At 45.2% G+C, this 13,354-nt stretch overlaps 2 protein-coding genes across 4 annotated transcripts in view; one reads left to right on the top strand and one right to left on the bottom strand.

Moving 5' to 3' along the window:
- rpl38 (ribosomal protein L38) overlaps positions 1–13,354 on the bottom strand; it is a 302,538-nt gene that overhangs the window by 51,834 nt on the left and 237,350 nt on the right. The window lies entirely within an intron of this gene.
- Positions 1–13,354, top strand: part of LOC134321680 (protein sidekick-2-like) — a 34,496-nt gene that overhangs the window by 160 nt on the left and 20,982 nt on the right. Inside the window, exons 2-6 of the mRNA XM_063003485.1 lie at positions 6,413–6,519; positions 7,661–7,808; positions 11,544–11,677; positions 11,795–11,906; positions 12,135–12,325. Of these exons, the coding sequence (XP_062859555.1) occupies positions 6,413–6,519; positions 7,661–7,808; positions 11,544–11,677; positions 11,795–11,906; positions 12,135–12,325 (692 nt within the window). The remainder of the gene's footprint in view (positions 1–6,412; positions 6,520–7,660; positions 7,809–11,543; positions 11,678–11,794; positions 11,907–12,134; positions 12,326–13,354) is intronic.

Genomic DNA, 13,354 nt, shown 5'->3' with positions numbered 1-13,354 from the left:
GCCGTCACCTACCATACACTTTTTCCTTCCCATCTTTTATCACCAACCTTCTTATTAGCTTAAACAGCATGCTAGTACCTTCATCACCATTCGATTGGTCGATTCTCCTCGGCCGCTGGTCCGTCCATTCTCTGACATGATGAATGGTGGCTGGCCTCGCAAGACGAGGTGTCAAAGAGGGCGATATGGAGTTAAATTTTAGCTACAGCACCTCTGAGACCTTCTTATGGTGGACTAGGTGTTAATAATGGTCTTGTGACATAAGGGAAGACCTGTGACATAAGGTAGACCCCAGATCTGGATCAAGGATCCAGATGAAGCGTTCAATTCCAAGTAATCCATCTGATCTGTGGTTGAGAGAGCTAAAAAGGTGGAAGAAGTGGTCTACAAAGATTGTACTGGCACTCCTGGCCCCAATATTCCAACAGGAACCTTCCAGTATTGGACGTATCTCTCAAAGAGTTCCAGAAATCCAGAGGTTGAGCAAAGTGTGGGTTTGGACTCTTCAAAACTAGAGATCATGGCCTTCCTTTTCCCTAAAAGGGTTGGACCCTTGACCCTTGTTTGTCCTAGAAAAAAGCGCACATCTTTCCAGACTTAATGGTGTCCAGATCTTAGGACCTTTAATATGTGCGACATGTGGAGGACGTGTAACTGGAGACAGAACTACTGAAAGACGTCCTCTGGATTAATCATGTCCATTCCTGAGGTGTCAAAGTGGGGCGATATGGAGTTAAATTGTAGCTATGGCTAACTTGCAGTTCATAAGTTTATTGTTTATGGTTGTCCAGCTTCCTGAAGAAAGATCAGCGTCTTGGAATCCTATATGTTCACGTGTGTGTGTGTGTGTGTGTGCCCTAGCGTGAACTCTCTCTCTATGAAAATAAACTTTAATAAGAAGGGGGGGGGGGGGTGTGAGCACCGTATGCTAACGAGCTACATGCTAATAAGGGTTAGCGGAGTCTCTCAGAGAGCTGAACAGTGATGGACAGAATGTAAAAACTGTGACCTTTATTTCTCACTCCTGCTGATCAGTGTGGGGGTTTGATGCCAGGAGAAGAGCAAATCAATCCCTGCCTGTCTGGGTTTCGTCACTAAATGCCAGCTGGGATATTATACCCTGTCCAACAGTGGTGGTATCTACTGATTACATGATCACTGGTGCCATGATCTCCACTACATGACCAGTAAGACACTGTCAGTGGCTAAAGTCGTTTGTTAAACATTGAATACGTTTCTTCAGGTAGCTCTTCAACATGTGGCACCTTTGAGACCTTATTTTGGTGGACTAGGTGTTAATAATGGTTAATAATTGATGGTAAAGCTGTGGCACAATGTTAACCAAGTCTTTGGGAAGACCTGTGACATAAGGTGGACCTATAATCTGGATCAAAGATCTAGATGAAGCATTGAATTCCAAGTAATCTAGCTGATCATTGGGCCCCTGCGTCTCTGTGGATGAGAGAGCTAGAAAGGAGATTGGACTGGCACTCCCGGATCCTCCCCCCAATATTCCAACAGGAAACTTCTGGAACAGGAGATCTTCCAAATGAAACTCAGAATATTGGACATTGTGCACAGCTATGGCTATATGGAGCCTTCAAAACCAGAGAACATGACCTCAAGGTGGGACCCTTGACTCCTGATTCTCTGTTTATCTGGTCACATTATTCACCTTCATCACCTTCACCATCTTCACCAACTTCATCATCTTCACCATCTTCACCACCTTCATAACCTTCATCACCTTCATCATCAACACCTTCACCACCATCACTTTCACCATCTTCATGACCTTCATCTTCATAACCTTCACCATCTTCATCATCTTCATTCACTTCAGCACCTTCACCACCTTCATAACCTTTATAACCTTCATCACCTTCATCATCAACACCTTCACCACCATCACTTTCACCATCTTCATGACCTTCATCTTCATCACCTTCACTTTCACCACCTTCAGTGATTCTGATTCTGATTCTTTACCACCTTCACCATCTCCACCACCATCTTCATCACCGTCATCCACTTCATCACTTTCACCATCTTCACCACCTTTATCATTAACACCTTCACCGCAGTCACTTTCACCATCTTCATGACCTTCATCTTCATAACCTTCACCATCTTCACCACCTTCATAACCTTTACTTTCACCACCTTCATCACATTCACCACCTTCACCATCTCCACCACCATCTTCATCACCTCCATCATCAACACGTTCACCACCATCACTTTCGCCATATTCATGACCTTCATCTTCATCACCGTCATCCACTTCATCACCTTCATCACTTTCATGACCTTTATAACCTTCACCACCTCTATCACCTTCACCACCTTCAGCAACTCCTGTTTATCTTAGAAGGTGCAACCCTTCCCAGACATGATGGCATTAAGATCTTAGGACCTTTAATATGTGTGACATGTTGAGGATGTGTAACTGGAGACGGATCTATTGAAAGACATCCTCTGGATTAATGAAACATGCACCAGGATCTGGCATCCATCAGTTCATCCATCCATCCACGGCGCTGTCATGCACACGTGGCGGCCGTCCCCGCTGTGTCCCGCCTAGCCATGAATAGAAAACGAGGATGGAAATGCGAGCGAAGTTCTATGCTGATGAGTATGCTAATCACCTTTATGCTAATGAAGGTGAGCAGGGTCTCCTTGAGCGAGTCTGAAAGTGAGAGGCTGGATTTGAAGAACTTGACCTTCCTTCCATTGTCCTGCTGATTGATTGTGAGTGTGTAGGCGTGTGTGTGTGTGTGTTGCCCGAAGCAGACTTCCCTAAATGAACCGATCAATCCGCGACTGGCTCCGTTCTGTCCCTGAAAGCCAACTGAGATATCAGACATGTCCTACACTGGTGTCCTCAGATAAAACTGGATTGTCATTGGGCCGCACGACAACAGCACACACTCATGATCATAAATACACACTCCTGTTCCAGGACTGCCCATTTCACCTTGATAAGCTGCTTTAGCGCCTTTAATCTCAGACGTTTTGCTAATTGTCTTGGTGCTGATGTGACACGTGAACGTGATGCAGCATCATCCTCGCTCTTGGTGAATAACATCAGGGTCCTGTTCATGTCCTGTTCATGTCCTGTTCATGTCCTGTTCATGTCCTGTTCATGTCCTGTTCATGTTTTTAATTTCCAAACATTTGTATGGCCGCGGATCTGCTAAAGACTCCAATTGAAGGTTTAATCAATCGCGCGTTTGTCTGCGGTTCAAGGACGGGAGCAACACGTGGACGCGGTTCCACTAAACAACCATACAAACCGTTTCTGTACTCGCAAATTAAAACACCCACGTACAGAACTCGTCAATGGAACAGGTTTGGTTTGGTTTAATGCTTTAAGGATTTTTGTACAAATGTATAGTGGGGAGAACGGCAAGGTAGCTCGGTAGCTCAGCAAGAAGGTCCTGGGTTCAATTCCCGTGTCTGTGTGGGATTCCTCCCACAGTACAAGGTGTATTGGAGCTGCTAAATTTGTCCTAGGTGTGGGTGGGATTGGCGACCTGTCAGGGGTCAGGGGTGTTTTCTACCTTTCAATCCTTAGTAGGGTAAAGCGGTGGTGGTGGTGTCCACTAGATGCTTCTGAAGAGGCTCTCGGAGAGCTTTAGGTCTTCTCCAGTGTAGAGAGAGGACTCGGTGAGAAGATTGTTGATCTAAATTCTAGAACTTAGTCTAGAAAACAAAGTCTAAAAGTCTCTCAGATGGTTCTACAATTATGTTTTTGTTGTCATTTGGGTTTACAGCTTACATTCTCTCAGGCAGTCCCAAAAGTCCAGTAGATGCTTCTAAAGAGGCTCTCAGAGAGCTTTAGAACTTCTTTGTTGTAGTGGAGAGGACTTGGTGAGAAGATTGTTGATCTTTGAGCGTTGAATCCTGAACCTGAATGATCCTGTAGGTATAGATGCAAAGTCCTTAAATTTTTGTCTGTAAATGATGGTTCCAAATGTTGAATTTCTTCTAAATTTTAGACCTTAGTCTGGAAGACAAAGTCTGAAAGTCTCTCAGATGGTTCTACAATTATGTTTTTCGTTGTCATTTGGGTTTACAGCTTATATTCTCTCAGGTAGTACCAAACGTCCACTAGATGCTCCTAAAGAGGCTCTCAGAGAGCTTTAGAACTTCTCCAGTGTAGAGAGAGGACGTGGTGAGAAGATAGTTGATCTTTGAGTGTTTATTCCTGGATCTGAACGAAAGTGAGCTAGATAGTCCGTACATCTTTGTCCTTAAATGATGGTTCCTAACGTTGAATTTCTTCTAGATTCTAGACCTTAGTCTGGAAAACAAAGTCTAAAAGCCTCTCAGATGGTTCTACAGTTATGTTTTTGTTGTCATTTGGGTTTACAGCTTATATTCTCTCAGGCAGTCCCAAAAGTCCACTAGATGCTCCTAAAGATGCTCTCAGAGAGCTATAGGTCTTCTCCAGTGTAAAGAGAGGACGTGGTGAGAAGATCCTTGATCTTTGAGTGTTGAATCCTGGACCTGAATGATTCTGAATGTGAGTTTTCAGCTTATATTCTCTCAGGCAGTCCCAAAAGTCTACTAGATGCTCCTAAAGAGGCTCTCAGAGAGCTTTAGGTCTGCTCCATTATAGTGGAGAGGACTCTGTGAGAAGATTTTGATCTTTGAGGGTTGAATCCTGGACCTGAATGATCCTGAATGTGGGTTTTCAGCTTATATTCTCTCAGGCAGTACCAAAGGTCCACTAGATGCTCCTAAAGAGGCTCTCAGAGAGCTTTAAAACTTCTCCGTTGTAGTGGAGAGGACTCGGTGAGAAGATTGTTGATCTTTGAGTGTTGAATCCTGGACCTGAATGATCCTGAATGTACAGATCCAGCCGTTCCGTAACTCCGCTCCATCGTGGATGTCGAGTTCGGGTGAAACTTCACGAGAGGCTTTTAGATATATCATGCAACCTTGTTTAACCGGAACCATGTTGCCATGGTGATGGCGAAACGATCACGTCTGGACCTGTTACCTGTCTGAGTCACGGTCTTCAACATTCATCACATAATATCTCCACGCGTAATGTCTCTCATCCAATCCCTCTCTCTCGCCATCCATCCATCTCATCCATCTCGTCCCATCATCTGTGGGTGCGCGATTAATTATGATGGATCTGACAGGGGTTCCTGGAACAGCCATCAATCAACGTCGTGCACACACCGTCCAGAAAGGTTAACTGTATTCATTATAGGCCAAGGGAAAGAGAGCTGCACGGGCCGTGTCTCAAATTGCACTGTCTGTGTGTGTGAGTGTGTGTGATTTGAGATACAGCCCATGCATCTATCTCTCTCTCTCTGGGTCCCGGTTTAAAATGCTCATCTCCTGATCGGAACATATGGGCACCACACCAGACGTTCCTAATTACTCCTAATCGCTCCATTAATGTTAATAGACTTCACGCTAGAAGCAATTAAGTGTGTTAGCGTGACCCGCTAACCCCGACACGCTGATACTGCGCTCACTTTTTTTTATCTTCGGTCCTTTCATCCTGGTGGGCTTTCATGGTTCCCGTTCTCGTTTATTCTCAGGTCTTTATTCCGATGAATGTTTCGTATTGAAACCTCGTCTCCTTGTTGTTCCTTTTCTTTGGTATCTTGTTTTCTTTGCTCAGCGGTCAAACGAGGACCGGAAAACAAGGTCTCAGAACAAAAAGGAAGCTAAAAGGACTTGAATGAGAAACTAGCAGGACTGGAAACTCCACTTACCATATAGAAGCACTTTGTAGTTCTACAATTACTGACTGTAGTACATCTGTTTCTCTACATGCTTTCTTAGCCCCCTTTAATGCTGTTCTTCAATGGTCAGGACCCCCACAGGACCACCACAGAGCAGGTATTATTTAGGTGGTGGATCATTCTCAGCACTGCAGTGACACTCTGACTTTACATCTACAAGGTGGACCGACTAGGTAGGAGTGTCTAATAGAGTGGACAGTGAGTGGACACGGTATTTAAAAATCCACTCATACCAGCACAACACACACTAACACACCACCACCATGTCAGTGTCACTGCAGTGCTGAGAATGATCCACCACCTAAATAATACCTGCTCTGTGGTGGTCCTGTGGGGGTCCTGACCATTGAAGAACAGCATGAAAGGGGGCTAACAAAGCATGCAGAGAAATAGATGGACTACAGTCAGTAATTGTAGAACTACAAAGTGCTTCTATATGGTAAGTGGAGCTGATAACATGGACAGTGAGTGTAGAAACAAGGAGGTGGTTTTAATGTTATGGCTGATCAGTATAAGATCAACAACATCCAGGAACGCCTCTGACTTCTCTGTGCTCAAGCTCATCTCAATGTAAAAATGTACAGGAAATAAACAATGTGTGTGTGTATGTCTGTGTGTGTGTGTGTGTGTGTGTGTGTTAGGTATCTGATACCCTCTCTGGATCGGACTCACGCCGGGTTCTACCGCTGCATCGTGAGGAATCGAGTCGGCGCTCTGCTGCAGCGCAGAACCGAAGTGCAAGTAGCATGTAAGCCTCGACGTTTCCTTAATCGTTCACACGTACAGATCCTGAACGCACGCCAACAACCGGCCGTCTGTGTTGGCGCGGCAGATTGGCGTGATGGTGGTGAGACTGGAGACCTAAATACTGAAATAGTCCCTCAGTTACTGTGCTGACAGTCAAGTTCTGATCACAGATTCGGATTAATTGCAGTATTTAAGTCAACAACATCACCAAATCAAGACCACTGTAGTGGAAATGGTCGATTTTATGCTCGGTATAATCTACAGAGATAGTCGAGGTGTCTGTTATTAAGCATTGTGAGATGTTGTAAGGAAAATAGGAAACGCAGGACGCAGGACTGTTCCACTGTACATAAAGCCAGATCATAAAGATGGGTTGGCAAGTTTGGCCCTGAAGAACTCCAGTGACCCTGTGGTCCAGTGGTCGGGTGTCCACATCTAATTCCACTGTAATTCTACCATATGTCTAATTCCACTTTCTAATTCCAGTTCTTTTTTTATATCCGATTTTGCCCCATTGCGTCATGCTTCCTCTCCAAGAATGCCGATCCCCGCTCTGATTGAAGAGAACGGAGCTAACCCACGCCCCCTCCGTCATGTGGGCAGCAGCCGTATGCATCTTGTCACCTACACTTGACGAGTGCAATGAGGATCAGCGTTGTGTACGGAGAGACACACCCTGATCAGTGCACTCTTTTCTCATCTCTGTGCAGGCGCCATCAATCAGCCAGCAGATGTCGTAATTGCATTAGTTATGAGAGTGTCCCTTCCGGCTTAGTCCCGCCCATATCTGAACAACAGGCCAATCGTTGAACAGCCGACAGGCAGAGCCAAGACTCGATACGATGTATTCGAGATCCCATCTCTGGTGTTCTAGCGTGTGTTTTACCGCTGTGATGTTCTAGCGTAATATCCTGCTGCGCCACCCGGGTTTGATGCTTTATAAAAAATTTGATGTTGCACCCGTACAAAGTTAACACACAATTAAATGAACGTTAGTTGTTGTGCAACATGAAGCTCCAACTCTTTAAAGGTGAACATATCAGAGTAGTTCTGATACTGGTCTCCAAACTTTTACTGAAGTTAAAGTGATTGTTCTTGGTTCTGGTTCACTAATGTATGTGTGTGTGTTTGTGTGTTTTCAGTCATGGCAGGGTTTAACGACACTGTGAGGTCGGAGAGCGTATCTCAGGGAGAAGCTGCGGTGATCAAAGCCCCCCAGATCCACAGCTTCCCTCAGCCGCAGGTCACGTGGTTCCGCGACGGCCGGAAGATCCCGCCCAGCGGCCGCATGTAAGCCGGACCACCGATTGTGACCATTGTGTAACATAAACAGCACTGAAAGTCCAGGGTCAAATAATGATCTCGTGAGGTTCTGTAAACTTGTCTGGTCCTACAGCTGAGCTGTTGTTGCACCCAGACATTTTCAACAATAAATATCAACATCAGCAAGACACACATCTTTATAATTTTACTTTACTTTTACCACTGTACTATTTAATATTAACCACACCTGTCTGTCTATCTGTCTGTCCGTCCGTCTGTCTACCTGTCTGTCTACCTGTCTGCCCACCTGTCTGTCTGTCTATGTAAATTTTATTTGTATTGTGTTTTTTACAATGAACATTATCTCAAAGCAACTTTACAGAATCTGTCTGTCTAATCGTCTGTCTATCCGTCTGTCTGTCTGTCTATCTATCGAACCATCCATCCATCCATCTACATCTGATAAACTGAGCTCTAAGTACAGGCCCGACAGTGGCAACCTGACAGTGGTGGGGTTTGAACCAGCAACCCTATGCTTACTAGTCCAGTACTTTAATTGCTAGACTACCGAGTGGTAGTCTAGCAATCACAAGATGTTATGATGTTCTTTATTCAGTGATTGTCTAAAGGCAGCGGAGACTTAACAGTTTAGACAGCGAGGGAAGATCCTGGTGGCATGAATTACCTGGAGGTACATCCTTGTCTATTGTCACACAGTTTGCATATAATTTGGGTGATCAAACATGGAAGAACCTGAAGTTCCTCACAGACGGTGACTAGAGGTGAGAACTGAACTCGGGTCTCCAAGTTGGGAGGCTGTGTGGCACCCACACTACCTTTCTCACCACAGCTGAGGGAATGGGGAGTGATAGACACGTATCTCTGATATTCCATAGTGATGCTGATCAGTCCGACGGATTTGAGTTCATGTTCGGTAGCTTAGTGGTACAGATAATTTAACATTGATCAGAAGGTTCTTGGTTTAATCCCTGAGCCCCTGAGAAAGGCTGTCGACCCTCAATAGCTTACATTGGGTTTATAATGTAGTGGAAGGAGTGCAGCAGTTAGGGGGCGCTGTCGCTGCCTCAACACAGAGCTCGAGTGTGTTTATCTCCGGTCTGTCATGATCAGTTTAATATAAATAACGTCGAGTTTCTAGTTTTGATGTTTGATATTTTATCTGCTCTGCTCTGCTGGGAGAGGAAACAGATTAGGGAATGCCCGTGTAAATAATAAACAGCATACGACAGGAAGTGCACTCACCGCACTGACAGCTCTGCGTGGTGTTTATAACCTAATTCACATCCTTCTTTCTAGGACAGAGCAGAGTTTATCTGTGTGGGCTGCGCTCTGTTTCTCTTCCATTTTTCTTGTCTGGATGTTCTTTTTCTGTGCATCGTACCGGCACGGGTAAATATATTCATCCTGTCACTTCTATTTACCGTTACATACCACCTGAGTGTGTGTGTGTGTGTGTGTGTGTGTGGGAGGGCGGGGGGTGTCTGTGTGTGTGTGTGTGTGGGCAGTACAGTGGAAGTCGGTGAATAAGCCATTTATTTTTGGAAACCTCAGTTCAGAATCCCCTGGACGCCGCCACACTCACACATATTAAGACTGAAGTGCCAGAGCTTCAGCTTTTATACACCAGGACCATAAACGGAGTGAAACGTTCTGGTGAGCGGCATTTCTGGATGATGTTGACCGTTTAGCATTTAGCAGACGCTGTTTATCCAAAGCGACTTACAGTACAGTGACAGTGTACAGTCTAAGCAATTGAGGGTTAGGGGCCTTACTCAAGGTCCCAACAGCAGCAACCTGGCAGTGGTGGGGCTTGAACCAGTGACCTTCTGATTACTAGTCTAACTAGTCTGATTACTAAACCATTAGGCTACTACTTGCCCAGTCTTAACTTCTAAAACTGAACGTCTAAACACTTAAAGACGTTTGGACAGAGGCGTGTTCACCCCTTAGGACGCTAATATGAGACTTGAGCTGCTCAAGAGTCCGTTGTCGCCGTCGTCCTTTTCTCCTCGTCCACTGATGCCCCCCCATATCATGAACCTTTCGCTGATAACAGTCTGGATGGTCCTTTTCATCCCGAAAACAAGCTGAAATATGGACTCAACTGATCACAGCACAAGCTTCCACTATATTCCAGTCCATCTGAGATGAGCTCAGGCCCGGAGAACTTAGCGACGTTTCTTTATAGAATTGATTTACGGTTTTCTCTTTGTGTAACAAAAACAAGCTGAAATGTGGACTCAACTGACCACAGCACACGTTTCCACTATACTTTGGTCCATCTGGGATGATCTTGGGTCCAGAGAACTTAGCGACGTTTCTTAATAGAATTGAATTACTATTTTCTCTTTAAGGAAGGTTCAGGTTGCACTTCTTGATGCAGCGGGGGACTGTGTTAAGTGACGACGGTTTTCCGAGGTGCTTTAGAGTCTATGTGGCTAAATTTTGTTATAGTGAAGTACCTAAAATCCAAAAGGGGGGCATCTGTGGTAGTTTTTTTGTTTACAATGTCGGTGCTTCAAATGACAGACTATGAGTTCCCAACATACAGAAGACGAAGGACCCACTGGTAATGTCCTGGTTCCAGATATGACTCAGTAGGGTTGGGATAAGTGGCCCAGGGCAGGACCTTCCCCAAACTGTTACCATATAAAGATTATAACGTACTATTTATTCTTGATAACTCGCATTAACCAAGCAGTAGTTACGGGGCCCCCTGGTGGCTGCAAGCTATTAATCATCTGCTTTTGATCTTTATTAGTCAGTACCGAATACGTCCTACACACCTCGCTGTCAGGTTGTGTGTGTGTGTGTGTGTACATGTGTGTGTGCGCGCGCGTGTGTGTGTTTGTAGAACCTTGTGGGATTAATTTGTGATTTAGGACGGAGCCGATCGCTCCCCGTCCTCATCCATAATTCATTATTTCATCTTCTTTACCTCGTTCTCTTCTGCTCTCGTTTCTCACCACACATCCATCACACGCGGGCGGAGCCTTTTGATTAAGGAAGCTTCATTCCTGAACACCAGACAGCCCCAAGTATGCGGACGCGCCGTCACTCAGCGGGTTCTGTTATTTTAGCCACGCCCGCCGCTGACAGGTGCTTTAAATCAACAGTCGTGCGTCTGCCCGGACTGGGTGACTTTCAGCCTGGTGCTGTCAGGAGGTGTCACAGTGGAAACGTCTGGGAGCAACAACAGCTCAGCCTTTTTATGTGGATATATCCAGTAGTCCAGTAGTGTCCAGTTTCCAGAGCATGGCTGAGATCTTATCTGAGCATGATCATCAACATAAACAAGACCAGGAACCAAACCAGGTTGTGGTCAGGGTCCAGACGTGATGTTTCGTGAATGTTTGTACTTCATTAGCTGCTGTTTAATTAGCCATTATGACCGAGTAATGGCCTGACCTAGGCAGTGTGGCTATGTGAATATATACTACAAGGCCAAAAGTATGTGGACACCAGTTCTAATTGTTCATTTAAGGTGTTTTCAGACACACCTGATGCAAACAGGTGTATAAAATCAATTCTATATAAAAATACAAGATAAACACACGGTTTGGGATGAATTGGAGTGTTGATTGAGAGCCAGGAGTTTATATCCTGACCACACATCTGCTCCCTAGACCTAGTGGGCACAGATTCCCACAGATACACTCATAGCTCATGGTCAGGCGTCCACATACTTTTGGTCGTAGGGTGTATAATGCTCTTATAAGTTGTTTCCTCTCTTGGGTACAGTGCCATCGCCCTAGAGAACACTCTGGTGATCCTGTCGGCCGTGGCGCCGGACGCCGGGCGCTACTACGTTCAGGCGGTAAACGACAAGAACGGAGACAATAAAACCAGCCAACCAATCACGGTGACTGTAGAGAGTGAGTAACACACACACACATAAACACACACATCCCGTTTCCACTGGCGGTACCGGTGCTGGTTCCTGTGTCTGTCTCTTTCTTTCTTACTTTCTGTCTCTCTCTATCTGATTGTAGATGTTGGTGGTCCAGCAGATCCTATCGCTCCTTCCATCGTTATTCCTCCCAGAAACACCAGCATCGTCTCAGGAACGTCTGAGGTCACTATGGAGTGTGTAGCTAATGCCAGGTAACTGTCACCTGGTCATGTATATATTATATGTCCAGCTTCTAAGTTTCTGGACGTGACGCCAAATGTGGGTGAAGCCACTGCAGATTATTATCCTGAGCTTAACACCTTACAATCTTCTCGTGATGATGTGAATGTAAGATGTGATTGGTTCATAACTGTGGAGATGATCAGGATGAAATGTTTCTCTGTTTGTTCTTCGTGTTGATTTCTCTCTGTGTCCTTCAGGCCGTTGATAAAGCTCAGCATCAGCTGGACGAAGGACGGAGTTCCGGTCCGTTCGGGTCTGAGTGATTTTAATCGAAGGTTGACCCTGCTCAGTCCCACCGTCGGTGATTCAGGATTTTACGAGTGTGAAGCTGAGCTGAAGAGCAGCAGTGTGCCGTCAGTCAGTGCCGGAGCGTTTCTCCACGTGCTAGGTACTCGTGAATACACGAAATTATGAATGAACGACTGGAATGGACGTTCTGCTGCTCAATGTTTGATCAGCACTAAACTAAAGTCAAGCTTTAGGAAACCAGTCACATAAAGCTCCTAGTTCATTCCAAAGAGACCGCTCTTGTTATTTGCTCATATTTTGATGAATCCGAGCATGACGCCAGTCTCACGCATGGAGAGTCATGCGCTGATCTCCGCCTTCCTCGACTTCTGTTCGAACCAGGGTCCTTACACAGTGTGGAAGACCCCACCCTATTATTAGTCCGGTCTTTTCCCACCCGGCAGAGTTATTGGCCGATTGTTTGTGCCTGCTAGGGGGCGCCCAACCTCAGGGAGGTCAGAATCCAAGCGCTGGTGTCCTAACAGATTTGAAGCCTCAAATTGCTTAAAAATGCCCCAGACTGACTGACTCTTTTAGACCTTTCCATTATAATGCTTGTGGCTCTGTCTAAACGCAACCTAACTATCCCTATTTATATGGACACAGAGAAGTCATCAGCTGTAGGTGTAAATATCATAACTACTAACAAGCACTTCCGAGAACTTCCTACTAGAACTAGAACTTCCTACACCATCAAATCTAATGGTCTGACTCGGTGTCTGTGTATTTATGTCCCGGCAGCCTTTGAGAAAAGGCAGAAATAATACATTTCTAAAGACGTTTGTGTTCCAGTGAAAGTCTGAAAGAACACAAAAGAACGTGAACGTACAGATACAATGAAGGTACAAATTACTCTCAAGTGTCCTACAGCGAGGTATCGACCCACAGCGCACATCCTAAAGTACACAAGGACGGTTAAGAAGGAACAATTGACTGTTTTAAACTGGCCACCACGAGTCTTGATCTCAATCCAGTTTGAGGAGCTTTGGAGGAGCTAAAATATTAAGAATCTTAGAGAACTGCAGTGGAAAAGTGGAAGAAATTTCCAGCAAACAGGAGCAAGAAGCTCACAGACCAAAATCGTTTTAGCTGAATGTGTTTGGACACGATGTTAAAATATTAGAATATT

The sequence above is a fragment of the Trichomycterus rosablanca genome, chromosome 10 (assembly GCF_030014385.1).
Source record: "Trichomycterus rosablanca isolate fTriRos1 chromosome 10, fTriRos1.hap1, whole genome shotgun sequence".
NCBI lineage: Eukaryota > Metazoa > Chordata > Actinopteri > Siluriformes > Trichomycteridae > Trichomycterus > Trichomycterus rosablanca.
This window is presented reverse-complemented; position numbering and strand designations above follow the sequence as displayed.